Genomic DNA, 27,329 nt, shown 5'->3' on the forward strand with positions numbered 1-27,329 from the left:
GGCTTAACAGTTTTTGTTGTCTTTTATTCTTATGTGTCAAATAGTAATTTATTTCATCGCATTCGTTTTTATCATTTTACGTAGTTGCTTTTTTACTGACATTTCTATTTGGTTGAAATATTTTTTGGTTTTTGTTTTGTTTTTCGTTAGATATAAATACGACATCACGTTTTCGTAATTGATATTTCTCCTATGCAATTTTGTTGTATTCCTATATAAAGCAATAAATAACTTGTTGATTTCTTTTTTTTTTTTGTTTTTGGGGCAGGGCCTAACCAATGTTGTGCTCGCATTTGCCCCGCATTTGTTTGACGCTATACAGACTTAATTAATTTAAAATTCAGTTTTAGTTTCCATTCACTATACACAAATATACAATATTTACATTAAAATATCAGGGTTACGAATGTAAATGATAGAGCGAAGTAATCGTTCAGAAAACAGATGTAATCATAACGCTTAGTAACATTTAAGCCGTGTTTTTGGTGTATCTCAAGCTAAGCCCACCAATTGGCAAACCGAATTAAAATCAAGGATTTTGAGCAAATTGTGTTTGGTTTTGGTTTTTGTTTTGTATGTTTGCGGTGTGGGATTTCTAGAAATTAAGAAGGCTTAGTGCATAAACAATAGGGTATGGATTGTGGGTGTGAAACCCACACGACAGCGTTGCCATATTTCTCAAGAGCCAAGCTTTCTCAGTTGCTGTTGCTGCTGTCGATGTTGCTGCTTCTACTGTTGTTGCTGCTGCAGCTTTTACTGCTGTTGTTACTGATGTTGCTGCTGCAACTATTGATGTTGCTGCTTCTACTTCTGTTGCTGTTGCAGGTCTTTCTGCTGCTGGTATTTATATTGCTGTTGCTGCTGTCGAGGCAGCAACATCTGCTGTTGCTGCTGCTACTGTTGTGAGCTTTCAATATGGCGTCGCTGCTATAGTTGCGACGAATGTTGCTGATGTTGCTGCTGTGCAGCGGCCAGCAGCAGGCTTCGCGACTGCATCTCAAAATAACGCAAAAGCAGATTTGAGTATCAGTAATGTACGCCCGTTGCTGACGGATTTGGGGCGGTGCTGACGCTCACACTGCCACTCCCACCGCCGCTGCTGCCGTTGTTGTTGTTATTGTTGCTGCTGCTGCTGTTGTTCGCATTGTTGTTGTTGTTGTTGGCGCTGGTTGTATTGGTGCTACCCGAATCGCCCAGCCAGGAATCAGGACTGGGCGGAAAGTCGGGATATCCCTGATCGGGACTAGAATCGTTGCTCAAATCGGAGACATTGTTGCTACTGTGCAGGCGATGATGCGTCTTGCTGGCATGCAAACTGGAACCCACCGCTTGATCTAGAAAGTGAAAAATACTCTTGAGAACTCTGCTCTTGGAAGTATTAAACCCATTTCCAGAACTCACCTATATTGGTGTACACAATATTATCCGGATAGGTGCCGAACGTGTGACCCTGGCCAACTGGCGGCGGCGAGCGACTGCTCGGCGGATATTGCGACGGACTCGAACTGCCGTGCATGTAGGACCCACGGATGCTGTGCGGCGAGGCGCCCTCATCCAGGCCCAAATTGACGGTGCTGTAGCTGTCGTTGCTCAGATCTGCAAAGTGGAGACACGGAGATCATTAACAAATCTTAAACTTCGTAATGTTTTCAGTTGTATACTGACTGACTGAGGAATGCTTTTAATTAAAATAAATTAAGTTAAATTAGGAAAATTAACTTATATACAATATATACTATTTATCGGGAATATTGAGATACTTTCAAAAACCTCTGGGTAAATAAAACAGATCAATTTAAATAATATTTCAGTCAACTCAAACATTTTTACTGCAATAATATCTATTTGATTTTTTTTTCAAAATGGAGAACGTGTTATGAAAGACATTTTCCTTTTTACAATGATTTCTTTAGGACTAGCACTCCTTAAAATCAAAAAGCCTTCAAAATGTGATTCATGAAATTTTTGTTTCGTTGCTTTTTTCTGATACTGAGTATCAGGCTTTATTTGAACATAATTAAACAAAAATCAGAGCATCAAATTCCTTTTTGTTTTTTTTTTTGAAAAAACAAGTTGGCTTTGTATTTTGAATTTAAAATGCATGTTGATAACTAGCTGACTTTAAAAGGTTTATCCCTCCAAATACCATATAGTAAAATGAGTTTTTAAAATTTGACAGACAGCAAATCCCAAATCGATTAAGTTACTTATGCCTCACATAGCATTCCTCTATTCTCTATTCTCCTTGAGATTCAAGTGTCTGAAGATGGTTTCCCCCTAATCAAAATAGGCTTAGGCACTCACCATGGTGACTAAAGCTGTCGTAGTCGACCTTCAGCTCATCCTTGTCGAGGAATTTCTCGGTGCGCGGCGAGCAGTTGCCCTTCATCGAGCGGAAGTACTGGCTCCATCGCGTGCGTCCCGCGTCCTTTTTCAGTCGTTTCTCCTTGGCCCGCCTGTGAAAGGATGCGATTGGTGTTAGTAAGTGGATGCTACATGGGGGGGGAGGTTCACCCAGACGCACCTGTTCTGGAACCAGACCTGCACCACCCGCATATCCAGGCCCGTGTCCTGCGAAAGCTGCTCACGTACATGGCGGGCGGGCTTGGGGCTGTTGTTGTAGGCGGTTTTCAGGGTCTCCAGCTGCTTGGCGGTGATCGTGGTGCGCGGTCTCTTATTCGGCTGATCGCCATCCAGAGAGCCATCCAAATAGAGGCCTGCAAAGGGGGTTCGAAATTTAAGTTCGAAATACATATATTTCCAATCTTTCGTAATGGATAACTCACCTTTGGCCTTGGCCTCTTCGTAATCACGCTTGCAGATCAGCTTGCGATCCTCCATCAGGTAGAACTCGTCGCCGGTGTTCAGGGTGCGGGAGCACATGGCGCACAGGAAGCACTGGAGATGATAGACGTTATCCTGGGCTCGGCGCACCACCTGCGTTGGCGGTATGCCCATATCACAAGCGGAACACTTTGTACCGTAACGTCTGTTCGACCCGAACATTGGCAAATGCGACATGGAAGGAGATTTTTCATTAAACCAAATTTGGCCTCTGGGTAACCCTCGAGAAATGCATCCTTTTGGCATTTGAGAAATTTACTTACTTGAAGAAGTCCTCCTTGCAGAATAGCTGGCCATTCCGCGCAAAGCACTTGTCGTTCAGCTGATTATGGCACTCGCTGCACTGCAGGCACTTGGCGTGCCACGTCCTTTCCAGCACTTTAAGGATAAAGCGGTCCAGGATCAGCTCGTGACAGCCACCGCACTTGGGGATCGTAGCTATAAGAAACCCAGAAAATATCCAGTTAATTGCTATCGATCCTACAAAGCTGCATTTCTGTATTGCATTCAGGGTTACAGACTATGGTTTTTCTTTACCCATTTCGATTAAAGAAATTTTTCCCTTTTCGCTTTGCTTAGCTAAATATTTTTCCTTGTGCTCAGAATCAAATCAAGACAATATTTAATTGAGCTATTTGACTCTAAATTGAATTTGCTTTTGTCGTCTATTTAAAAAGTCACTATATAGAAACATTAATATCTGATTTGAGCATACACAGTTTTGATACCTTTATCTTTTTGAAAAATAACAAGTGCTTCCCACCAGAGAGTTTACGATGGAGATTTAAAAAAAAACGAGAGTTTTGTACTCTCCCCTTAAAATCAATTATTCTTGCTAAATTATTTACTCTAAGATAAAGGAATCGAAATTATCTTCTTTGTGTTATTAACATTTAATGATGAAATAGATAAAGTGTGTTCGAAAGTAGGATTTAGCCTAAAAGATTTAAACTTATTATGAAACTTATTGTTTGGCGCCACAATAAGCATAAGCACATAGAAAATATTCCTATTGTAAAACTCAGTCTGAGAGGAACCACTTGAGTTACATTTTATTTAAAAACAACTAACGACTTTTAAAGGTTTAATTCGAAGCAATCAAACTATTTTCTCTGAATGTTTAACAAGTTTTATATTTTAACTAATTTAGTTTGTGCACATTTTCTTTGTTGTTTCTGCTTAAAAATTTTACGCATTGTACAGGCCAATCATGTTTTTTTGCAAAAACAGGTCAAAAACATTTCAAAAAGTTAATCTTTAAAAAAACGATTAATTTAGTTCTGCTTTTGGACCCAAAACGTCGTATTAAACGACGTCTTCATTTTCAGAGTATAAATAAAAAGAATTTTACATAAGATGTTTAAAATTGGATAATGGGATATTGGAAACACATTTAAATTTACACTTTAAGATGTAACATTTTTTTAATTGTTAGTTGATTGTTTTTTACTTGACGTATGAGAACATGTGAAATCAGTTCTTTTATATTCGTTTTTCGGCAATCCTTGACCAATTTCAAACTTATTGTATAAGACCATAATCGAATTAATGTTAAAAGTATGTTTGACTTTATGAAGAAGTATTGTAACAAAATCGCATTTTATGTTTATTACTTTTAAGATATCTGATTACACTAAGCTCTTTAAAAAATTTCAAAATATTTTCAGGTATTTTTAAATCATTCAATTTAATTTCATTCAAAAGTCATCTCGCTGCATCGTGTTTTCAAAATTCCTTAAATTATCAGTTCCTTTAAGATGATAAACCTGTCAAGTATTCTTTCTTAACTTTTTATCTATCTCATTATGATTATAATATTTTAAATTTCAGTAAAATGTGATTTCTTTGTCATTTTGGTCTTTAAGTTTCGTGCTGCCATGTCGGAAACCTTGCGAAGCCTTAAGTTTTCCAGGCCCTATGACCCACTAAGAAGACAATACGGATGAAAACCGAGGTCGTAACCCTTTTGGCCTTTCCCAATTGCGACTTACATAGTAAGAACTCTGGCAATTGACTCAAATTAATCGGCGGTACGCGATCATCACATTTGCCATTGGACAGAAAGTCACTTTTGAACATCATTAGCTTCAAAAGTTCCATACTGTTGGCGGTGGAAATCCCGACGCTCCTTGGTATTGGATATATATTCTTTATGCGAAGTAATCAAACATCACTTTCACTATTTCACATTGTGGTTTTGGTTGATCTAATCCACATTTTACTTGCTTTCAAGTTAAGCGATATTTGTTCTTTTCGATATACGATTTTTATATATTTTTTTTATATTTCTTTTTCGGTCTGGCTTGTTGTTGTCTACCGTTATCACAGAATTTTAGCTGCACGAATGACCGAGGAAAAAACCGAGCGGCAACTTCGAGGCTTGGAAAGCAACTGACGACTAACGGCACACGATGCCGTTGCTTGTTGGGGAAGGGGGTGGTCTGGAATGCACACAAACACACACACACATACAGACAGGGGCTGACATAATCACAGCTGGAATGGGAAACCCAACCCTTAGCACTTCCAATTGGAAAGCTGATTCAGCTGCACCCTGTGCCAAATGTTTGTTGTTGTTGTTCCGACTGTGCCAGTTTTCCAGACTGGCCTTTTTCGCTATTTTGCCCTCAACAATTGAGTTTGGGTTGGTCGCCAAAATAAAAAAAAAAACAACAAGAAAAACAAAAAAGCGGGGAAATTGCATTGTAACACTTTGCCACATTCCATTTTCCACTGACATGCGTGCGTGTGTGTGAGCGAGTGGGGGGAGGGGGTTTTCTTTTGGCTTTTTTGTGTGTTTGTGCCTGGGATTGGTTGTTTTGTGTGCGTCGACGTCGCCTGCAGTTTTCGGGGAGTGGTCTCTCGAAAAAGCTCTTCTCAACTCGGCTTTTTTGCCCACCAGCCCTCTCTTTCTCGCATTCGACCCATCTCTTTTGCACTTTACAGAGCACTGCGACTCTTTCTCTCTCGTTTTGTGGGCAAATTCGGTTGGAAAACACACTGGGGGTACTAAAAATACACATAAATATGTTTGCATTGTTCTGCACTGCAGTTTGCTTGATTCTTCTTCTTCCCTGCCATATCCTGCCAGCATGTGTGTGTGGTAGTAGTTGTTCATGTGTTAGTGTGTGTGTGTGTGCGCACTTGGCTGCCATTGCTTATTGTTGTGTCATTGTTTCGTAACTGTTAAAATGACCTTAAAGCCGTTAAATAGCTGACTGACTGACTCCGACCGACCGGCTGATCGAGAGCAACGTCTGCGCACCTGCCGCCCAGGAACCCCTGACCCCTGACCCCTCAACACCTCAGCCCCTCCACAGCCCCACACAGAGAAATTTAAATAAATCAGCTGTACAATTCATATTAATAATATAAAATCACGATTGTATTATGATTTTATCGGCTTTTAACTTCAAAATCATAGATAATTCTGTGTTGTTTGCTGTGAAATGTTCTGAATTATAGGTGTATTTTAAAATAAATTTATTCGTAAGGCTATTGATTCAGAAACTATTGTATCTGATCTATTCTATAAGATAGCTTACTTTGATTATTTTAATAAGGAATTAACAAAAATAGCCTCCTTATGGAACGTACTATTTATTTTGTTAGACACAGGCAATATTAATGATCTAATAATATTTTAAATAAAATATATCGCTACTAAGAAACAAATCCGAAGTCAAGATTACTAATTAGCTGTTATATAGAGTATAATATAGTTTATAAAAGTGTTTGGAACATTGTTGTGTAACTATAGATTGTCTGAAAAATACGGACAGACCTCCTGTTTCGACTATATTTGTAGGAAGAAGAAAAATCTCAACCGCATGTTTTACAAAAATGAATACTACGTATATGTATATAATTTTGAAATTTTTCTCAGTGCAATAAAGCACACTCGAACGCTTTCGACCATCCGTCTGTCCGTCAGTCAAACAGTCAGTCGGTTGGTGAAACGAGACGAACGCCCATGAGCTGCCAAGTGGTCGGCGCTCTCGGCCTCTTTGGTCTCGGCCATTTTCCAAAAGCCAAAATATGCGTAGCCAAAGGACCGACACCTACACCCTCGCATTGAAACGAGAAACCCCACACACTGGCATTTCGCATTCGGACTTTGGAACGTTTTAAAGGCTCTTCTTTGTAATTTGACTTGACAGTCTGGCTGTATAATTTTTTGACTTTTTTTCGGTTTTAAGTTCTTTATGGCATTTGTGATTTTATTCTTCTTGGCATGTTACACTGGACAATGAAATACTAAGCATTTTAGTCATGTCCCATACAATTTTTTTACATTTATTTTTTGGAACTTATAAATCATCATCATAAATCATATGCCATTTTCGTAAAACTAGTATGCATTAAATAGGACATTATTTTATCATAATCGAATGGGGAAAACTTTTCTTAAGCCCACTTTTTTAGAAGACAAGTCTCATGAAACCCAACAGCAGCTTTAATATTTGTAGTCTACTTCTTGGGGATTTTCCAGACCTTATGGAAAACAGCCCATGAATTGAATAATACAATTGTGTTCTTCAAATGAAAGAAAACCGATACAAATTCATAGCCGACAGCGACGTTGTCAGGACACGACAACAGGATTCACAACAGGATTCTCAACAGGATACACAACAAAACGAGCGAAAAAGAAAAGGGAATTTTTTGAATGGCTGCCCTGGGTAAAATGGCGGCATCCCAATCGAAATTGAGCGATACGCAGGCAAACAAGTATATTCCTACATACAAAATATACGTACCAACATTTATCCATGTCGCTAAGCATTATCTGGGCAGCGGGACAGAAAGTTTAGCGAAGTCCTGAGGGGAGCTTAAATGTGCTAGCAACGGGGAAAAGGCAGCCAAAGCTGGGATTACGTCCCGCCGAACCCAAAAAGCAGTTCTTTTCCGTGTAAGCATATCGCACACCCCCGATATCCTAGGTATAAGAGCAGGTATTAAGCGTGCAGAGACGGGGTTTTCAAAAATTCATATAGCCAAAAGACCGGGCAAGCTCTTCATTCCTGCTTCCAAAACTGGACACACGCAACTTTACGACTGGCTTTCTTTTCGACCAAGCTTGTTGCTTAATTGCAGCGGACGAAGGACAAAATGCTCATCAACCCTGGGGGCCTTTGAAGGTGGTAATGGAGTGGGTGCAAGGATACACCCAAACACCAGCCACAACAACTACAAAAGGCTCTGAGGGTTGCGGGCACGCCCTGTAATATGTCTGGCCTGCAGCAAAATCACCGAAAATAGCGCTTAAAAGAATAGGCAAAACCAATTCTTCTCAGGAACATATAACAATTAAGAAAAGACATTCATATTCAAACAAAAAGAAAGTTCTAAAAATAGCCAAATTGGTCAATTGGTGCTATAAACTTCAAGCTCTTTAAAATGAATATTTTACACTTTAAAATATTTTCTCCAACCAACAAAAAACAACTGAGCTTTGAATACTTAAATTATACTTTTATAATTTCGAAAGAAATAATGAAATTGTAAGATTTTACTTGGCCTTTAACAGTTATGGTATTCCTTAAACTGTTGAATTGCTGAATTGTTGAATTTATACCTGGAGTTCCTTGTACCTTCTGAATAATTTTTTAGACATTGACTTATAAGAAAAAAATAAAACAATACCTTTTTTTACTTCCGAAAAGTTGACAACTGATCACAGCTGTTAAAAAAATCAACAAAAACCATTAAGGGTCGTTTAGTGCCGAAATTTTCTATTGAACTTTCAACAACACAGCAATTCAACAGCTATTCATTCATATTCAGAGTGGGATAACAGACTTATATAGGGTTTAGTGCTGCAATCTAACACATATACCCCCAAGCATCAACATATTTTAAGGATCCATAATTAACGAAACACCCAACTTTGTACCATTTTATTGATTATCACGATGGCGTCACTCGTTAACGATTTTCCGACACTCTATATTACATTATTCTTTTTAAAGTGTACCTTTGGCTATATCCTGCTCACCATTTTCCGATCCACGCTCCTGGCTTTCGTAGTTGACGTTGCAACGCGTGGGCCAAAAGTCCCTTGGCGACTTTAGCCTGTCGTGTTGCCTCAACGTTAAAACTTGCCACCACCTTAATGCTTTGAGCTTACACTTCCATATGGTTAGGTTTAAAACTTATATATACTTTTTCCTTTTAGCTATTTTAGATCTTTGGGAAAGCTTAGAAAATTGTTGGGCAGAAAATGCTTAACCTTTAGCATAGAATAAACTTTTCTTCCAAAAAAGTTGTATACAAACAAAAGGATTGAATTGAGGATTGTAAAAAAACATTTTTTATGCCTTGACCTATTTAAACAAATTCTATATATAAACATAGGTCTGCAACGCAATGTAAAATAATAATTTATCCAAAATCTTACCTAAAGCTTATCTTTTTTTTATGTTTATTTGATTGATCTGTTAGATCTGTCTGTCATAACCTCTCTAGATACCATTTTATTTCTATATATAACTCGCTTCTGATCGATTTCAGGCCGCAATTTTGTTTTTGGCCGTTGCTGACATCTGTTCAGATCCTTTCGAAGTAATTAGATTGACAACTTAATTGAGCCTCTCCACCTCAAAAGTTAGGTTTGTAAGAGTGCTCGCCAATTGCCAGTCGACAACTCCAAACAGCAAATGACCATAATCAACATGAATAGTATGGATGTATGGCTAGGCTATATAGGTCCACCTCCTCCATTAGACCCCGCGCATAGACAAACAAAAGACCCATTTAGATAAAGAGTCCGCAGCTCGAAGTCATAATCATAATAGCGGACGGTAGCGGGTTGAGGTTCGTCCACTATTTATATGCCCCACGAAGCACAGTTCTATCCGAAGTCCACCTCCCACAAAGTGACCAACTAAAAGTTATTACGCAACGCCCGATGCACTTTGAAAGGGGTAAAAAAAAATGAATGAGCAACGACCAGAAGCGATAGATATCGTCCTGCCAGAAGGCACCGAACAGACCCAAGTCATAGAGCAAAATGCGATAAAATATTGAAAGCACTCGAAAGGCATTAATAAAAACGGCATCGCTCGGTGGGTTGGGTAAGTGGGCACACGTGAACCTTACACCTCCGCCATGGCCCGGGTCAGGAAAAAAAAGAGGAGGAAAGGAGTCGGGACTCGAGCACTCCAGGACACGGCAATCCCCGCCAGCTGTGCCCTCATCGCGTGCGTGCCACTCGTTTGCCGCGGCACGCATCCATTAGGATTCAAATTGTGCGCGGTGGCGTCGTCCTCGCCGTCATTTTTATGCGCCGGCCCCTTTGACTTTGCCTTTTTTATTTTGTATACCCTTTCACTGGGTATAGAATACAGAAGTAGTATAAATGTTTTGTATAGTTTGTATAGTTAAGTGCAGAAGTAACTTGTTAAAAAAACTCATTATTTAAAATAAATGAATAGTCTTACAAGAATAAGTTATCCCTTTCACTTGGTATTTTCTATCCAATAATAAATATTTATATAGGTAAGGTAGTATAAAAGAACTCTTAGCAAAAAACAACAGGGTATTTTCTATTAAATAACAAGAAACTATAAAAGAACAATACCCAAAATACCAAATGATCTACAGCTTTTTAAATATTATTAATAAATATCTAAAAGAGCCTTTTATATAAATACATGTTGCTTGGACCAAATTATTGTGAGTTTTTCTGTTTTAGGCTTTTTAGGCTAGAATCCCTTCAGGTAATTTAGTATTTAAAAAAAATTAATTCAAAAAAATGTTTAATTAAATTAAATGAGCTCTACTCAATAATTATTTTAATTTTCACTCCGAAACTTTTTAATGATCTTCTATATACATAAAAGTATTTCATAATTATAATTGCATAAGAATGAACTAATTCAGTACCTTGCAATAGGTAATGAGCTAATTAAATGTGATCATTGTTCTACTTATTTAAGGGTATATCCACTGCCATTATACAATAGAACCAGAGTTAAAATTGGGCTGGGTCTGACTTTGGTTACAATGGTTATAATTCGGGAGCTGAGTAGTTGCACGCGTCGTCACTTTGCATAGGAAAAGCAGTGCGTCATCTGCAAGGACTCGTTGTCCAAGCAAAAAACACAAGCGGAATGGCCGCCGCATATTATCTAATTAGGCGCTACTTTAAAAACAACATTACGAAACAAAAAGTTTCGCCATTTGGGGGCAACAATGTACAAAAAAATTGACACTCAACTTTGGTCAGGGTTGATTTGGGGGCGGGATATAAAATGATTTGACTGAGGGCTTGAAAAATTAAGTGGAGTTGGACAAGAGACGACATTAAGAAAGTAATAAAGGCTGCTAAAGACTATAGAAGTCAATGAAGACGTTCTAATGGTGAGTCCTTGAAAAGAGTTGCGAGGAAGTAGGCTCCAAGGATAATAAATGGCTTGAGCATCACCAAGAAAACAGCCAACTTGAGGTTGTTTTATTGCAAAAAGAGAATACAAGTTGATTAATTCTGTGTTAAAGAAAATATTAATGAAAAATAAATAACAATAATTATAATAATAATAATAGTTAAACCAGTTTTGATTAAGTAAGAATGATAATCATTTTAGCAAATAATGAATATAACAGTCAATCATATTTAGTTCTTTAATGCTTTTCTGCCTATCTCAATAAAATAGAAAAACCAAAAAAGGAGTTTCCATTCCTTTGGTTAATGTCTCCACCACTAAAACATTTTTCCGGTCAATAGATTTGACTAAAGAAAGACATTGGGTGGATGGGTGGTGCTCTCTTCTTGAGTGGGAAACTATTTATCATAAAGCAGCGACGGTGTCCAGGACAAAAAAAAATGGAAGGAGATGGGAGCGCCGGCCTGGCAACGCCCCCTTTTAAGCTTTCAGGGACTGGGACTGGGACTCCTTGAACGAAACGCGACGAAACTGGCAACGCATCTGTTCCAAAGCATTTATCAAAATGTCAATGCAGCACTTAACCAAATCCATTAAGTAACTTCGCTTTAGCCTCCTCATCCGCATCCGCAGCCGCACTCGTTCAGTCAGCCAGTCAGCCAGTTCGTCATCCAGTCAGTTTGCCATGCATTCATTCATCTATTCATTGGCCATAAAAAGCGCCGGCTATTGTGATCCACAGCCCAACCACCCACCCAACCACCCACCCAACCACCCAGCCAACCACCCACCCACCGAGGAAACCGAGGAAACCATGGGCAAACGGGTAAATGCGTCCATTTAGCGGCAAACAAGCGACAGATCCGCTTGTAATCCTTTAAGTGTATGCAGCGCCAGTCATGGATATGGATGGATAGGGAAAAGGGGGCGGGTGCTGTGGCGGATTCCAGGGGGCGGGGCAGTCGCACACACACACACTTACACACACAGAGACGCAAAGTCAGTCTGGTGACAGCAAGTGCAATAATTTGTTTGCAGTTTTCCCCGTTAAGTGCTCTATTTTGTACAAATGGAAACATCACCAGCCAAAGGAAAAGCGCTCTTGTTCGAGGGTGTTGCCGCTATCCTGACCCTCATCCTCATCCTTCCCCCCCTCCCCGCACTCCATATCCTGCCACCGCTGTTGTTGTTGTTGCCCTAACGAAATCAATTCGACAAAGTTAAATAAAGACGAAACGAAGGGTGGCGGACAAAAGGACTCGCCCAGGCTCGGATCGTGACTGACTCGGAGCTGCCTCATTGACAAAGTCAAGTTCCGAGTGGAAAGGACTTCAAGCGAGCGCGGCACAGTGGGTAGAAATCACCATATAAGGAAATCAAGATTATACAAATTTTGTTTGATATATTGTCAATTAAGGCACTAGTTTATATTTACAAGTTTCATATTATTTTACATAGTAATGATGCTGATGATAATGATTCCGAATTAGGTAGTTTTTTATATTTTAAATTTTATTTATGCAAATTTTTTTAATAAAATGGTAAATATAATAAATGGGTTCAGACTTTTGTAGATATAAATTTATGAAGGTAAACGAAACAAAATGGTTATCTCATTTCAAAGCCAACATAAAGTATGTAAATTTGCAATTTTTTTTGATACTTAAAAAATACAATCATAAGGTAATATGTTTAATGTGAAGTTCTTAAGAAACATTACCACACGGAAACTATTATTGTCGGAAACAAGTTCATATCAACAGGACAACAGTACACCTATGATTGGACCCATGCGCGGGTCCACCGGGATATAGGGTATAGATCCCCACACACAGGTAAAAAAGAATATGTATATTTATTTTATTCCACATTTTTATTTTTGCTCAACATTTTTTTTTATCCTCCATAAGCAATTTTTGGAATTGCCACTAATTGAAACCATTGAATAAATTTAAGTATTGGATATAATAATATTGGACTTGTATTTCTATCCCTTGGAAATACTTAATAAATTTTAAATTATACGAAGTATTATCAAAACGAGTATATTTTTTCATAACTTTTGTTATCTATGGACGGAAATCTTTCGCTTCTCTTTTTCCCAGTATATATATATATTCATAAAAAAGTTAGAGAAAAGTTGGTCCAAAGCCAAGTAAAATGCAATATCAAACAGCCTGGACCAAGTGTTCACCCCACTACGGAAATACAAATAAGAATGGAATATCCTGGCGACCGCCGTTGAGCTCTCGTTTATGACAAAATCCCGCTGTTTGTTTTCAGAGGACCGCTCCGCACACAGAAAATATTCATTGCCTCTCCATATTTAAGGACATCGCCCCGAATGTCGCTGGGTGTTAACAAAGCGTAGCACCACCAGTCGGTAGTGGGTTAATGTTAGCGTAAACTCGACGGGCGCATTGATGACATATTGGCGAAACTCGGGGGTACTTTGCTCTACATACCGTTAATGTTAATGCTTTTAATGTAATAAAAGCATTTGCAGCGTTTAAGGGGCGTATCAGCATGGGTTGAGTGGTTGGTTCTTGGTCTGAAAATTGGACAGGTTTTCGGTTTGTTCTCACTTGTTGCCACGATCGTTTATGTCACTTGTCAGCAAGTAAAATGCAGTAGACATCGGAACATTTTCAGCAAGATAGTAGTCCAAGGATTTTGGATATATTTATATCCACCTCCAATGACCACTGACCTCATGAATAATCCGGTTTCCGGCAAAAGGGAGCGTCAAGTCTGGAGAAAAACGGGTTTTCAGGACACTCCCCCTCTATTCGGCCAGGTGAAGACAGGCAGGCAAGTTTATTGTGAAACTAAAATGGGTAAGCCGTAAAAAGAACGGCTTGGTGCTTAACCTTTTGAACCCCTCCGAACTCTCCAAACTCTCAACTTCGAACAAGGGTGCTAAACTTTATTTTTTGGTAAAGTGAAAACAAAAACTTGCCACTCTTCATGGCGAAGCTTTTTGCTGCAATATGTTGCTGATTATGCCGCTGGGATTAAGTGTCAGTCGGTTCGCTGCCGTCTACCCAACTGCATAATGACCTTAATCAATTTGCCCAGCAACCCCCGAGAAAAGCGGTTCGTTGCAGAGTTTTCAGCAGCACTTCAACTTCAACTGTTGCATGTAGATACACTCGTATGTCTACCCGGAGATGGGAATCGCTTAACCCAGAGGGAGTCATCGATATATTGAGCTAAGGCAAACGGAGCAATAAAAAAATAAAACAGAATACTGCGGACCTCCTGTAAGTGTAACTGGAGATGAGTCAGTTTTGGTCTGGGCGAGGAGCAACCCTCGACCCGACTCGCTAAGTGGACTCATCATCCCGAACACGCGACTCGAAACCGGGGCCCAACCCTCCTCGGATAGTTATCATCGTCATATGGAAATTCTAGCCGCGTGGAAACTCCGGGAAAAACGCGTGCGGCTTAGTCGCTACTTAGGTTTCCCTTTAACTTTTCCAATTGGAGTTGCACTGAAGTGACGAGGGCTCAGTGCTCAGAGTTCGTAGGTGCGAGCCACGCACTTGACTTGTTAGCCACGTTAAAAGCGGCTCACACGTGCCTGCAATTAAGGCTGAAATGGTAACTCGATACGGAAACAGGTCTGAGGTCTCCTCCGCCATTTAGTCGTGTTAACACGAAGCCTTCTTTCAACGGTACACTTGCAAAAGTTTAAAATTATATCTGTTCTCGAGATATGAAGTGGGAACCAAATAATGTGCATGATTTCGTGATTGCAGTTATAAGGTTATACTTCAGAATAATAAAGGCCTATAATCATAAAAGTATCGACCACCGAATTTTCCATTATTTGACTAGTTTTTAACGAGTATATCGTACAAAAATGAAACTACACATAAATATTAAAGCAAATGTGTGTTTGGAGATAGTAGGAACTATCATTTTGGACTGATAAATATATTTATTTTTATAACCTAGACTAACTTTACAAAATATTGTGTTTTCCTTGGACATAAAAAAATATACCAAACAGGTTTTTTGTATATTGAAAAAAAACGTGATTGGATCAGACATAATAGTATTTATTCCCATTAGTTGTAGAGTAAAATGGTATATTAATTTAAATTTATGAACCTATGAGTCCATGTTATCTGTTTTTTTTATGTATTAATGCTTATATTTACTTATTGAACTATGAATCCCTTGAAATTCGAGATAACTGTATAATTTTTCTACAATTTAATCATTTTGTATCATATCTCCAATCCCAATTGAGTCGCTATTTCTTCGACAGTGTACCTGAAGTGCGTGTGCTCAGCACCCCAAAGCTGTCTTAACCAGATAACTGCCCATCTCCGACAACTGCGACGACGAGCAGAGCAGGTTCATTTCCATTAACCGGCAAAGAGGCGTTTAAGTTAATAGCAATGGCCCCCAGAACTCCACCCGCCACTCCGGTCCATCGTTTCTGGGATTCCGGGGGGTACGGAACACTGAGCAAGGAGTACGGACTCACGGACTCCCCTCCATTAGCGCGTGCCGTGCCTCAACCGACGGCGTGTTGCACTTTGGCTTTGCCACTTTTAGTGTTTCATAATTAAAAATGTTGCCGGTGTCGTGTGGTCGCCATGCTCTCCGGTTACACCGGCTACCAGATACCAGATACCATACCATCCCATGCCATCAGCTCATGCAATATTAAGTCATGGGGACGCACAGGACCCAAACCCCCAAGACGGAAAGGCCCATCTGCAGCTGGGCCATTTTGTCGCCTGTTTTGCCGCCATTTGCCAAGGTGAAAGTCTTTTTGGGCACCTTTTAATGCGTTTGCTTTTAATTCCGGGCCGTGAGCACTTATGGCCTTGCCCCACCATTCTTACAACACCATTCTATAACCCCATACCATTCTTGGTCATTCAAAGTAAGTGGCAACAAAGCGTTGCGACATGTTTACCTCGCCTTTCACCAGGTCCTTTTTTATTATGCCTATTATAATTTACTTTATGCATTTGTTTCATATTCCGTTTTCCTTCCAAGCACTCCGGTAGTCTGATTAAGTCCTTGTGGAAGGGTTTTCTAGGACAGGATATTTTGTGGGGGAGTTCCGGAGCTGGTTGTGTTTTTCTTTGGCATTTATGCAATTTGTTAATTGTGGTTCCATTGTCTTCTAAATGGGTTGTTATGGTGCTTTCCTTCTAGAAGGGTTTTGTTTTATATGAATACTTTTATCTCTGGATGTAATACAGACCAGCAAAACAAAAAAAATATAATCTATGTATCCAATATTATTTGTTTGTAATCTCAATTTTAAAACAATAAATATCTGTATATATCTTTAATAGTTTGTAATAATACAATATATTTTTTTTTTTATACGGAAACCAATTTTACAACTCCGCGGCATTATACTTTATGTATTTCATGAATTTTTGGACCATTTAAAAAGTTTCCTAAATATCCAACCTCAGTCATAAACCGCTAAAATCTGCAACCAACAAAAAAACTGCATTGAATGCCTAGCTTTAACCAAAAATTAACTGTCAAATATGTTAGTTCAACAATTTGAGAGCAAAAACTGCTTGTCGGGACAATTGGACCAGGAAAAAAGGGAGCAGTGGGTGTGGCAGTGGGCGGCTAACGAGGGCGGGGGCGTGGCAGGGCGCACTGCGGGCCGTGCAACACAATAACTTTTCAATTTATGGCGCACATTCCATCTGACGGCCATTAAACAATGGGATCCACTCGCCACACACATTTTCCCATTTTCAGTACTTTTCATTCTTTTTCTTTTCAGTTGTTGGTTTTTTTTCTGAATCTTTTGTAGTACGCTTGGCTTTCGGCTACTTTGCAAAAAAACATTTTGTTCGCTGGCTGTTATTTCTCTACTTTTTTTGTTTGTTTTTTTATTATGTTTTTTTTTTTTGTACTGGCAAACAAAAGGCGCACGCCCGTTGGCAGCCATTGAAGCGTCAAGTCCGAGCTGCAAGCTGACCAAACGACCACCGGCACCCTTGACCGTAGCTGTAAAACGTCACAAAAAAAAGAGGTTTACGGTCGGAAAAGTGCTGGAGATCCGAGGAATAGGCGACAACGACGACATGCCAAGCCCATGTCGGCTGATGTCCGATGGTGAAGAAGTTGGGAGGCTGGGCAGTGGACCATTGGTCCTCTCGCATTTCCAATTTTGAGTGCTCCCCGGCTCGGGACCCATCATCAATCGGGTTCGCCTCCGCCTCGTTGAGCCGCCTTTATGGTTATGGACGGCACTTTTCCGCCTCCTCCTCCACTGCGTCGTGGTCTTGGACCAGTTCGTATTGTGTCCCAATGGCAACTTCATCAAGCTGGCAGAAACCATCGGGCATGTCAGCTCCCACAACCCCACAACTTCTTCCTGCACTCAAGCAAATCATTTGACATTTTAAAAATATAATAAAATAATTTCTTTCTTGACATATATCTGAGTATTTTTAAACTTATATATAAAGCATTCCTTCTAGGCATATATCTTGGCATTTTTAAAATCAAATAAAGTACTTTCCTTCTTAGCAGACATTTTACACTGATAGTAGTATCCTTAGCATTCAAAAAAATTAAATATCTACTTCTTTCAATTTATAACCATATATTTTTTATATAGAAGACCTAAAAATAATCTTCAAAAACGATGACTAAAGATTAAAATAAAATAAAATACAACTTTGGGCAGAAAATTACGCTTCTCTTATTCTAATACCATCTTCATTTCTTTTACTCTTGGCATAATTTAGGAACACTTAAGTCCAAACTACTTGAAAATACAAAAAATGTTAATTTTTGAGTGTATCAGAACCCAAAGTATAAGCAGCAGACAAAAAAAAATGGCAGAAGAAAAAGGTTTATTGCGGTCTCTATAAAAATACACACTTGGGGTGATTTCCTCCTTTGAAGCTGGCACAAAACGTCCTAGGTGTGGGTGGGATGGTATGGTATATTGTTTGGCATGGAATCGTTTGGGTTGGGTTGGGTTAGCCCCGTATTGTTGGGGGTTAGGTGGGTAGGTGGTTCTGCTCGGTACGTCTGCTCTAACGACTTCGTTTTGGTGCCCATTTTATTTGCCTGCTCCGGGAACTCGACTACTCGACTACTCGACTGTGCTGTGCTCCATTATCTTGGCTTTGCCTTTATGGTCTTTTGTGTGCGTTTGATGAAGCCAAGATGGCGCAGAAAATGGTTGGCCAGGGTCTGAATGTGGGGAAGCTGGGTGGGAACTCCAGAGAATGTTGGATGGGTAACTGGGGGAAGCAGGGAGCAGGGAGCAAAGAGCCATTTCACCCAGCCTGCTCGACTGTTGTTGAATTATCAGCCACAAAAATGGACGTCGCCATGTTTATAAAGGAGGCAAAAACGCAAAGTGTGCGCTCGAAAGGGAACCCAAGAAATCTCTGTGCAAGGAGTGAAAACATTGGGATCTGGATTCAATTTTGACTGAAATTTATGCGCCTCTCTTTAAGGAAAAGCATTTTACTTTTTTACTGCTTATACTTCTGGAGCTTTCTTTAATTAAGTAAAAAATACAGGTAGATATTACGACATATAGTGTTCCCTAACAAATCTACCAATATTACAATAAGTTATCAATATTTATCATTATGAAATATAAAAAAAGGAACAACCATTTTTTAAATACATTTTTAGAAAGCTAAATAACAAAAGACTCTTCCAAAGGAAGAGTTAAATTAAAAAAGGATTTGATTTTCAAAATGATTTTTGTAAGTTAATGCTCATTAGAACGTAAAGTTTTAGGTTATATTCAAATTCGTAAGGGTCCTAATAAAGTTGGGTTAATAGGAATTCCTCAACCTTTTTGTGATGCAATTAAATTATTTACAAAAGAACAAACTTATCCATTATTATCTAATTATTTAAGATATTATATTTCTCCAATTTTTTCTTTATTTTTTGTATGTTATTCGTGTTGTTTTAAATTCGGGTGTAGTCAGATATTTAACTAAGCAGAAATTAAGTTTTGGTCCTCCCTAAATTACATTTGTGTTACTATTTGATTATTTCTTCGCAAACATAAAACTGGTCTGCGATTTATGAGTTATTTTTATGGACGTTCCTTCAGGTGACAAATAAATTGTAGTTCTTGGCTCTCGAAATTCTCTCGCCAACCAGGGACAAACTCGCAATCTGTGCCCCTTTGGCTGTCGTAACTGCATGGTCACGTCCACAGGGCCACGCCCTTCATTTTTCCACCCACCGCCCTCTGCTTGAAGTTGCGGCCATAAACTCAACTTAGCTGCAAGTTCTCAGTTGAGATTCGGCAAAACAAAAATTGAGACGTGCAATGGCCCGCTGCAATCACCAGTTTACGTGAGCTCCCTGTGCGGCAAAGGACCCGAAATGTCCTGACACGCCCACAATGGTGACCCAACTGCATGTCTACCCAGAGGTCATCACAACATTGCCACAACACCCACCAGAACAACCCCTAACGAAGTACACATGGCAAAATATATAACCATGCTCTTCATTGATTTCAAAAACAAAATGTTTTGGAAAATATTTTAAACACCAGGAAAATACAATTAAAACAAAATCACTTTTGAACAAAAAATATAATACCAAAGGTTTGTTTTTCTCATAACACATTTTTTAAGATCTTGCCTGAACCTTCATACTACATACTTAAAGACAATTGAAATTCAATTAATTTAAAATACTACAAAATACTACAGTTTTGGAGTATTTTTTCCCCTGTGCTCTTTTAAAAGTAGTTTGACCATTTGGAGAAGTTCTCTGCACCATTCTGGGCTTTCAGTTTTTATTATCCCTCGCTGAGCGATTCCCCAATGTGCTGGCAACTGGGAGTGGAGTGCACTTGAAGTGCATTCTTTATGCCTGCCCATATCCGTGTAGATGTGCCGGGGACATATAAAGTATCAAAAATTCAAGCGCCAGGCCACAAAAACCTCTGACAAAACTGACGGCATTTTCGCACTCAATTACTTTGCATTAGAGACACCAAAGATGTGGGGATGCGAGGGTCGCCGGCAAAACAGGGATTTGTGTCGTTCCATTAAAGTTTTATTCACGCAATCGACAAGGGAGAATGGGGGGGAGTGGGAGTGGGCTTTACTCCTTTCCGCCGGAGAAACTCAATCCGAAGACCAGCCCACAATCCCACCCAACTTGTCTCGCCACGGCCCGAGCGATAATAAAAAACAATTTGCCACCCATTGGGCATTAACGACAACAAACGACAGCCGCACCAGCTAGCAGCTTCCACCCCCCGACTTTCCGATTTTTCCGCTTTTCACCGACTTTCCCGATCCCATACCATATTATACCATCCCCCTTATTTTGTTGTCGTTGGCGTGTCTGGTGCAGTTTTGTCACAAATGGCAACATATGGCCGAATGGTTTCAAGTGGCCAAGGACCCAGGCTCTCATGCAATAAAATCATTTTGTTCAGTGAACGCTTTCAGCGAGCATCGAATAATTTGCGACATACGCTCAAGTCAATGGACAGGTCAAAATGGTTGCAAATCCAAGACTTTGGATGTCGTGTGTCTTTGGGTAATAAACCCATTTATCTATTTGCCAGCTTGAGATTTTCGTTTTGTGGCTCTTATCGGTTGGCTGTGCAAGATTATTGCCCTTCCCCCACATTTCGGATTACTGGGTCAACTGCAATCCACCTTTTAGACAAACATCCGATAGCGACTGCACTGCGGTAACTTCAAAGCTTATAAATAACTTTACTCTAGATTTAATAAACGATTATATTGGACTTAAATCCAAGTAGCCAGTATTTGTACTCTATGGGCTTTATGCTGCTTTTCAATTGGCCCAATCAGCTACTCGAGGCGCAATCAGTGCCGCACATACAAATATATATTTATATGGCCACTCGACGGAGCTCAGGTTTTGGAGTGCCTCGTAAGCCAGATGGGGGTCCTCTCTCTTTTACCCCAGTGTCCCCGCACCCAAGAGATAGCCATCGTGCCCCGGGGCCAACTGAGGGTTAGGCCATCGCTAGTTATACAACATTTGTTTGACACTTTCAAGTGCTCGCTGACTTCGTTGGAAAGTAGTTCAGCAATCTGTGTAAATATTACGGCAAACTAAAACAGAAACCGAAACAGTTAAAGATACAGATATAGCTACAGAACCCGGAGCAGAACCTCCAGCGGCACTTCTTAGATGTCCGGACAAACAAACCACTGAAGAAGACCAGGGGAAACTGAGAAAATGTAGGTCTAAACTTTCGATTCCCATTATAACAACTCAACGGAGTCCAAAGATAGATATTATTTATAGAAAAGGTTTAGTTCTAGTAGGAACATCTTTAACTCCCATTATACTAACTCAGTAGAGCCCAACGAAAGATCTTATTTCCAGAAGACGTTTATTTCTGATTTCATTATTTCATTTTCTATGTGTTTGAAAAATAACCCATGAATATGTGAACTTATAGTTGTGACTCAGCAATATCAATCACTATACCTAAATGGTTAACAATTTATATTATGAGTAATAAATTAGTGTTATAAAATTCGATCAATATGTTTTATAGGATTTTCCTTGGATTTGCTAGGTAATATAATTATTTATGGATCACCTAGAGGGTATTATATAATCGGTACAATCCTGCTTAGCGCTCCATACTCGATTCTGTTTATATAGGTCTCGAGTGACACTTATCTGTTCTGTGATCGGTTCAGTGAGATCGGTAAGGGTTAGGCAAAACTTAACTTATCGTGCCGTAAGCCCGATAAGCCCCTATAAGTGGCTATACTCGTAGGATTGACTGCCGACTGTTTTCTGTTCAAAAATCAAAACAATAGTCCGAATCTGCAATCATTCTTCGCTATTTCCGTGTGGGTGAGTTCAGTGGCCAAATCAATGGTTTTAACTCTTTTTATTTCGACTTATAGACGAGTTTCCGCCGGGTGTTCTGATTGGAGTAAATTCAGACTTTCCTTGGAACTGTTGATAAGTTAACTAATCGCGGCTATTATTGTTGAAAATGACATATCGGGAATTAGATTGCTTTATAATGACAACATTTCCAGCATATACAGAAGTGGAACCCCACGTGAATAGCTTCCAGAATATATATAAAATAATAACACATTGATTGTTTAGCATTGTCTGTGCCGTGATTATCTACAACTAGCGAAAAAACCCAAGAGATAATTTTAGCAAAAATTAGGGGCTTACTCGTTCACAGATCGTGACTCATTCCAGCTGTAATTCGTCTGGCCACACAATTTATAGAAACTGGAAATATTTTAACATGTAATTAAAGGTAACTAGCAGGCATTTAAATGAAACATATCTAATAAACCGATTTTTTAAAATTCTTCCAAATTATTATGATCTGTGGTTACCTTGGGTTACCTCACATTAGGGTTATCTTGTATCATAAGAGTTGTTAAAGATTCTGTGGCTAATAATGTTTTGTTGACTTGGCTGGCCACAGAAAGCACAAACACAAAAAGATGGAATCAAAAATGCAAACAACTATATCCCGACTTGATTGAAAGGTAAATACTGCATAAATGGGCAGGAGTGATGGATGGTGGTCCATGGACAAAGGATCCTGGCTTTATAGCCACCTGCTGGGACCACCTGTTAAGATATGCCTCGGACAAAAGAGTCCGGGAATCGAGACAAAGAGCATAGCGATGTGGAAAATAATCAGTGATAAAATAAGAGCATAAAAGGACTGCCACCAAAAAGGGGTGGTTGAATTAAATTCGGAAGTTGGAGTGGGGGTGGCACTTCCGAGGGGTTGAGCGGTATGAAAAGAAAAATTGTGTGCATTATCCAGCGGATTCATGTTAATAGGCCTCATTTAACGCTGTTGGGGTAGATGGCTTCCCCTTTTTTTTTTTTGGAAGACCTGCAATACCAATAAAACCATAAAAATCACTCCTTTTCCACCGAACAAACATATCGGTAAGCAGAACCAGATACTAGTACTCGTACTTCTCTCGAAACACAGTTTCTGTTTCATGTTTTTGGTCTGGCCTTATCAATTGGTACATTCTGTGTTTTCTTTTTTACCTTCGCTCGAGGGGCACCTTGTAACCGGTGAAACAGAGTGTCAACAACAGTGTTGCCTCCTCAATGGGCAAATCTTGTACCAGACGATAACATAACCCTAGGAAGATACTCCTACAACGGGCACATGAAAATATAAAACAAGAAGAATGCATACGTTGCGTATTTATAGATACCCAGATACTTAGATACCGCGGGTAAAGCCTTATCAATGTTCAAGGTATCGACTGAAATGCCGTTCAAATATTTACACCCAGCAGCAATGGGGTACTACCCCCATTTACCCCCAACCCGGAGCTACTGCTCCAGAGTCCGGAGACGATGATAAGCGGGAGCGGACATGGGTGCGCTAATTGCGGAATGATAAAAAACAGAAAGTAGCTAACCGAGGCGGCTACCATGGCCACTCCCCCCCTTCGGAACTACCAGCCCCTTCCAAAGGCAACTGCCCCAGGGCAAAAACTACGCAAATGTTTCATCAACTCGGTTGCCATTGCCCGGGATTTTGGATTCGTTTAAATAATAAAAGCGCCAGGGAGGTTGCTGTTGTATAACAGTCCAAAATACAAATACCCTGGCTATATGTTATTAAGTGTTAACAAGCAGTTAATTGTTTTAATGACGTTTTTTTAAGAAATGGTATTCATTTTTTAATACAGAAACTATTTTATTTAAACAAAAAATATAATTTGATTTTAAATACAAAACACTATCTTAAAAAATAATATTTTGACAATGCTCCAAGAAGTTTGATGGTAGTTCGATGTTGAGTTGAACCGTCAAATGGCAAAAACGGATTCAACAATTTTTTAAATTACTTTAGAAAACAATGTTGTTTGAGTTTTTAATTTTTTTTAATTTTTAAATTTATTTTGATTTGCGCTTAACCAATTTTTGTGATATATATTTTAATTTATATTATTATTATTTATTTAATTGTATAATGTCATAACACATGAACAGGCTACATTAAGTTTATACTGAGATACAGCTCGTTAAAATTTTAAAAATGTTAATTTTTTTAACAACTAAGTGACTGTAAAAACTCGAATAAAAATTCCACATTTTTAAAGTTTGTAGCTCACAATATTATTAATGTAAATTGGGAACTAGGTGGCCAAATCTTAAATAAGTAAAGAAATAAATTCGATGTTTTGCATTAGGGCAGGAATATATTATATATATTGCGTTCCATACAAAGCAAAGCTTTTGAAAAACCAAGAATCTCTTTGCAAGGGTATGACAATTAAATAAAATAAGAATTCGTATCTCTGTTCGTTTTGTTATTGCCAGCATTTTCGACTCGTATTTGCCTAAACCGGCCCCCAAGGAATACCAAGAAGCTCCTGAACCCCAACACGTTGCTAGACAGTTCCTCGGTGGATGGGGTGTACAATCCAGAATGAGGATGAGAATGGGATGGCATTGAGGTGGGTACAAGGATGTTCTTATCTCTCCGGGTTGTTGGCAGCTTCGAGCGTATTACATAAAATAAGAAAAATTATGATTTCCACAAGAGGGAAGGAAGTGGTACACCCAAAAAAAAAATCGCCCTTAAATCAAGAAATTCGCCTTTAAATCAAGAAAATCGCCTATGATTTTCATCCAACGGCGACTCACCTTTATTTTAAATAAATAATTTTCTTGAATTTATGGTTTGCCATTTCTGGAAATAATGACAAATTTTTCTTAAATGTATGGTAAAAAACCTTAAAATGAAGGAAAAATTGATTAAAATAAGAAAAAAAAAATGTATAATGTAAGATTACATTACATTTTACATTATACATTTTACACCTTACATTTGAGGAATTTGGTTGGATTTTAAATGGATAAAACCGTTTCTAATTTTAATGGCAATTATTACATGGGAATACAGTCTGAAAATTTATTTACCTGAATTTATTAAAGATTTATTTTATATAAATACTTTTTATAAACATATAAATAAATATAACAAATGGAAAAATCCTTACCTTAGACAACCCCGGCGTGAACTCGAACCCGCCACTGCTCACACCATAGCCAGACGTCTTAACCATTCGGCCACGCGTGCTTCTTGTCATACAATGACTAAAGAGGGCTAGGGTGTTTTTGGTCCAGCTTTACGCATACCATTAACGTTTATTCTAATCTAAACCTTTTTAACAACCGTTTAAACAATTTCGTAAATAGAAAAGTGAAACTAATAAGAATAACAATTACATAAATTAAAAAAAAAAAAAAAAAAAATAAACAAAGGGTACACTTGCCGTGGCGTGGGCTCGAACCAGGTACTTTTGTTCGATTGTTTATTGACCGGACGTCTTTACCAGCTAGACCACCATCAAAATGTATAAAAAAAAGTCACTTTCTCTTAAAATATGGGTATTTCTTTCCTAAATTTAAGTAAGAATTTACCATTATTTCAAGAAAAAAAATCAAGAAAAATTCGCCATTAGTTTAAGAAAAAAGTGCGATTCTTCCTCTTCTTCATTACAAAAAAAAAAAAAATTATGGCGAATTCCTTAAATTGTAGGCATTTTTTCTATAATCAAGAAAATATTTCTTGATTCAATGGCGTTTTGAAATCACGGGCGATTTTCTAATATTTAGGGTGATTTTTTTTTTGAGTGTAGATTTTCGGGGGGGGCGAGGAGCTGAGGGGCTGGCTGTTGCTTAACTGTCAAAATCGTGTAATTTAATAAAGTTCGCTGCGGGATATTGTTTTTTATAGAAGCCAGAGCAGCATTGAGACAGCTTTTGCCAGCTGCCAAATGGGGAGTGGCTGGAAAATTGTGGCTGGTGTTTTTTTGGGGGGAAGTTGAAATGTGGCTCCTCAAAGTGTGCTGCACAAATACAAAAATATTCAGTTCACTTCAAATACATACAGCATTGCAACAACGCAATGTTGTCTTGTTGGCCCGCCACAGGCACTCTGCAAACACACTCGAGGGGGGGTAGAATACCCTACGTATATATATGAATATAACTATATATATATCCGCACATATAAGCATAGCTGTGCAATGTTTTCGTACAGCTCACTTGTTTACTCCAAAGTAGCGAAAAAAGTTTTTACTTTGCAAAATATACAGAACTTGTGGGTTGCGGCGAAGGGGAGGCAATTCCAGAAAGGAGACAAAATCTAAATAAATATTACTCCAAGGTTTGCTTTCAAGAATTTTAAACCACTATTTTTATATAATTTATTTATAAAAAAATATAAGAAAAAGTTAGCCTCTTTTAACAATAAATAAAGTCTAAGATATTTGAAGAATCTATTAAAAATCAATTATAATTACTTACTCAAATAGTTCTAGGTAAAAAAACTTTAGTTTCCTTAACTAAACAAAAATAGGTGATCTTTACTCTCCATTTATGTTTATTTTGTTGTCTGACTTTAATACAATTAAAAGTAAAATTTTATTAGGATCTTATCGCCAAAAATATTTATATAGCTCTTTTAATTTATTAAAACACCTAATATTCCAGTTCCAAAAATAATACATCGTTTTAAAGCAAGTACCAGGTGATATTTATTTTAAGCATTATTTTATCTAGTTTCTAGAACATTGTCCTCTTTTAAAGCTAGTCCCAGATGTCCCGCTATACTCAACTGACATCCCCAGCCATTTGTGTTCCCTTCATTTTTTACCAAGCGAAATTCCTATTTTATTTTATTAAGCAGCGAAGAAATATAAAAGTAAACAGTTGACTGCGAAAACACACATGACTGTGTACACCCTCCTGCTAAAAGTAGAAAAAAGTAAAGAAAAAGACGGGCCTTCACCCCACAAAAAACCCACGCCCACACGTTTCCAGCGTCATATGAACGCCCCATTATTTACTTAACATAACTTGAACATTCGCCTTCAACCCCCTGACAAAAAAAAGAGTCCTCCACGGGGGGAGCATCAGACGTGGCCAAAAAAAAAATAGAAAGAAAAATAAGGAACAGCCAGTGGGTGGAAATGGTGGAAAAAAGGTGGGTGGTGGTGAGGTAGTCGCTTGGCTTACCTGCCAGTCGGCAGTTGGCTAGTCAAAAAGCTGTCGTCGATGCTAAGCGCAGACCCAGAAAGC

At 38.7% G+C, this 27,329-nt stretch overlaps 1 protein-coding gene across 3 annotated transcripts in view; it reads right to left on the reverse strand.

Annotated features, from left to right (window-relative positions):
- Positions 1-160: 160 nt before the first annotated feature.
- Lim3 (Lim3 homeobox protein) overlaps positions 161-27,329 on the reverse strand; it is a 33,568-nt gene continuing 6,399 nt past the window's right edge. Inside the window, exons 1-7 of one of the 3 annotated variants that reach the window (XM_017090488.4) lie at positions 4,836-5,236; positions 3,108-3,282; positions 2,787-2,989; positions 2,525-2,717; positions 2,305-2,456; positions 1,402-1,596; positions 161-1,334 (exon numbers count right to left, since the gene is read on the reverse strand). In XM_017090488.4, the coding sequence (XP_016945977.2) occupies positions 1,027-1,334; positions 1,402-1,596; positions 2,305-2,456; positions 2,525-2,717; positions 2,787-2,989; positions 3,108-3,282; positions 4,836-4,944 (1,335 nt within the window). In that variant the 5' untranslated portion in view covers positions 4,945-5,236 and the 3' untranslated portion in view covers positions 161-1,026. Of the gene's footprint in view, positions 1,335-1,401; positions 1,597-2,304; positions 2,457-2,524; positions 2,718-2,786; positions 2,990-3,107; positions 3,283-3,381; positions 3,401-4,835; positions 5,237-27,329 lie in introns of those variants that run through there. The other 2 variants (XM_070996544.1, XM_017090486.4) reach the window with 2 other exon arrangements.

The sequence above is a fragment of the Drosophila suzukii genome, chromosome 2L, assembly GCF_043229965.1.
Source record: "Drosophila suzukii chromosome 2L, CBGP_Dsuzu_IsoJpt1.0, whole genome shotgun sequence".
In the NCBI taxonomy this organism is placed as follows: Eukaryota; Metazoa; Arthropoda; class Insecta; order Diptera; family Drosophilidae; genus Drosophila; species Drosophila suzukii.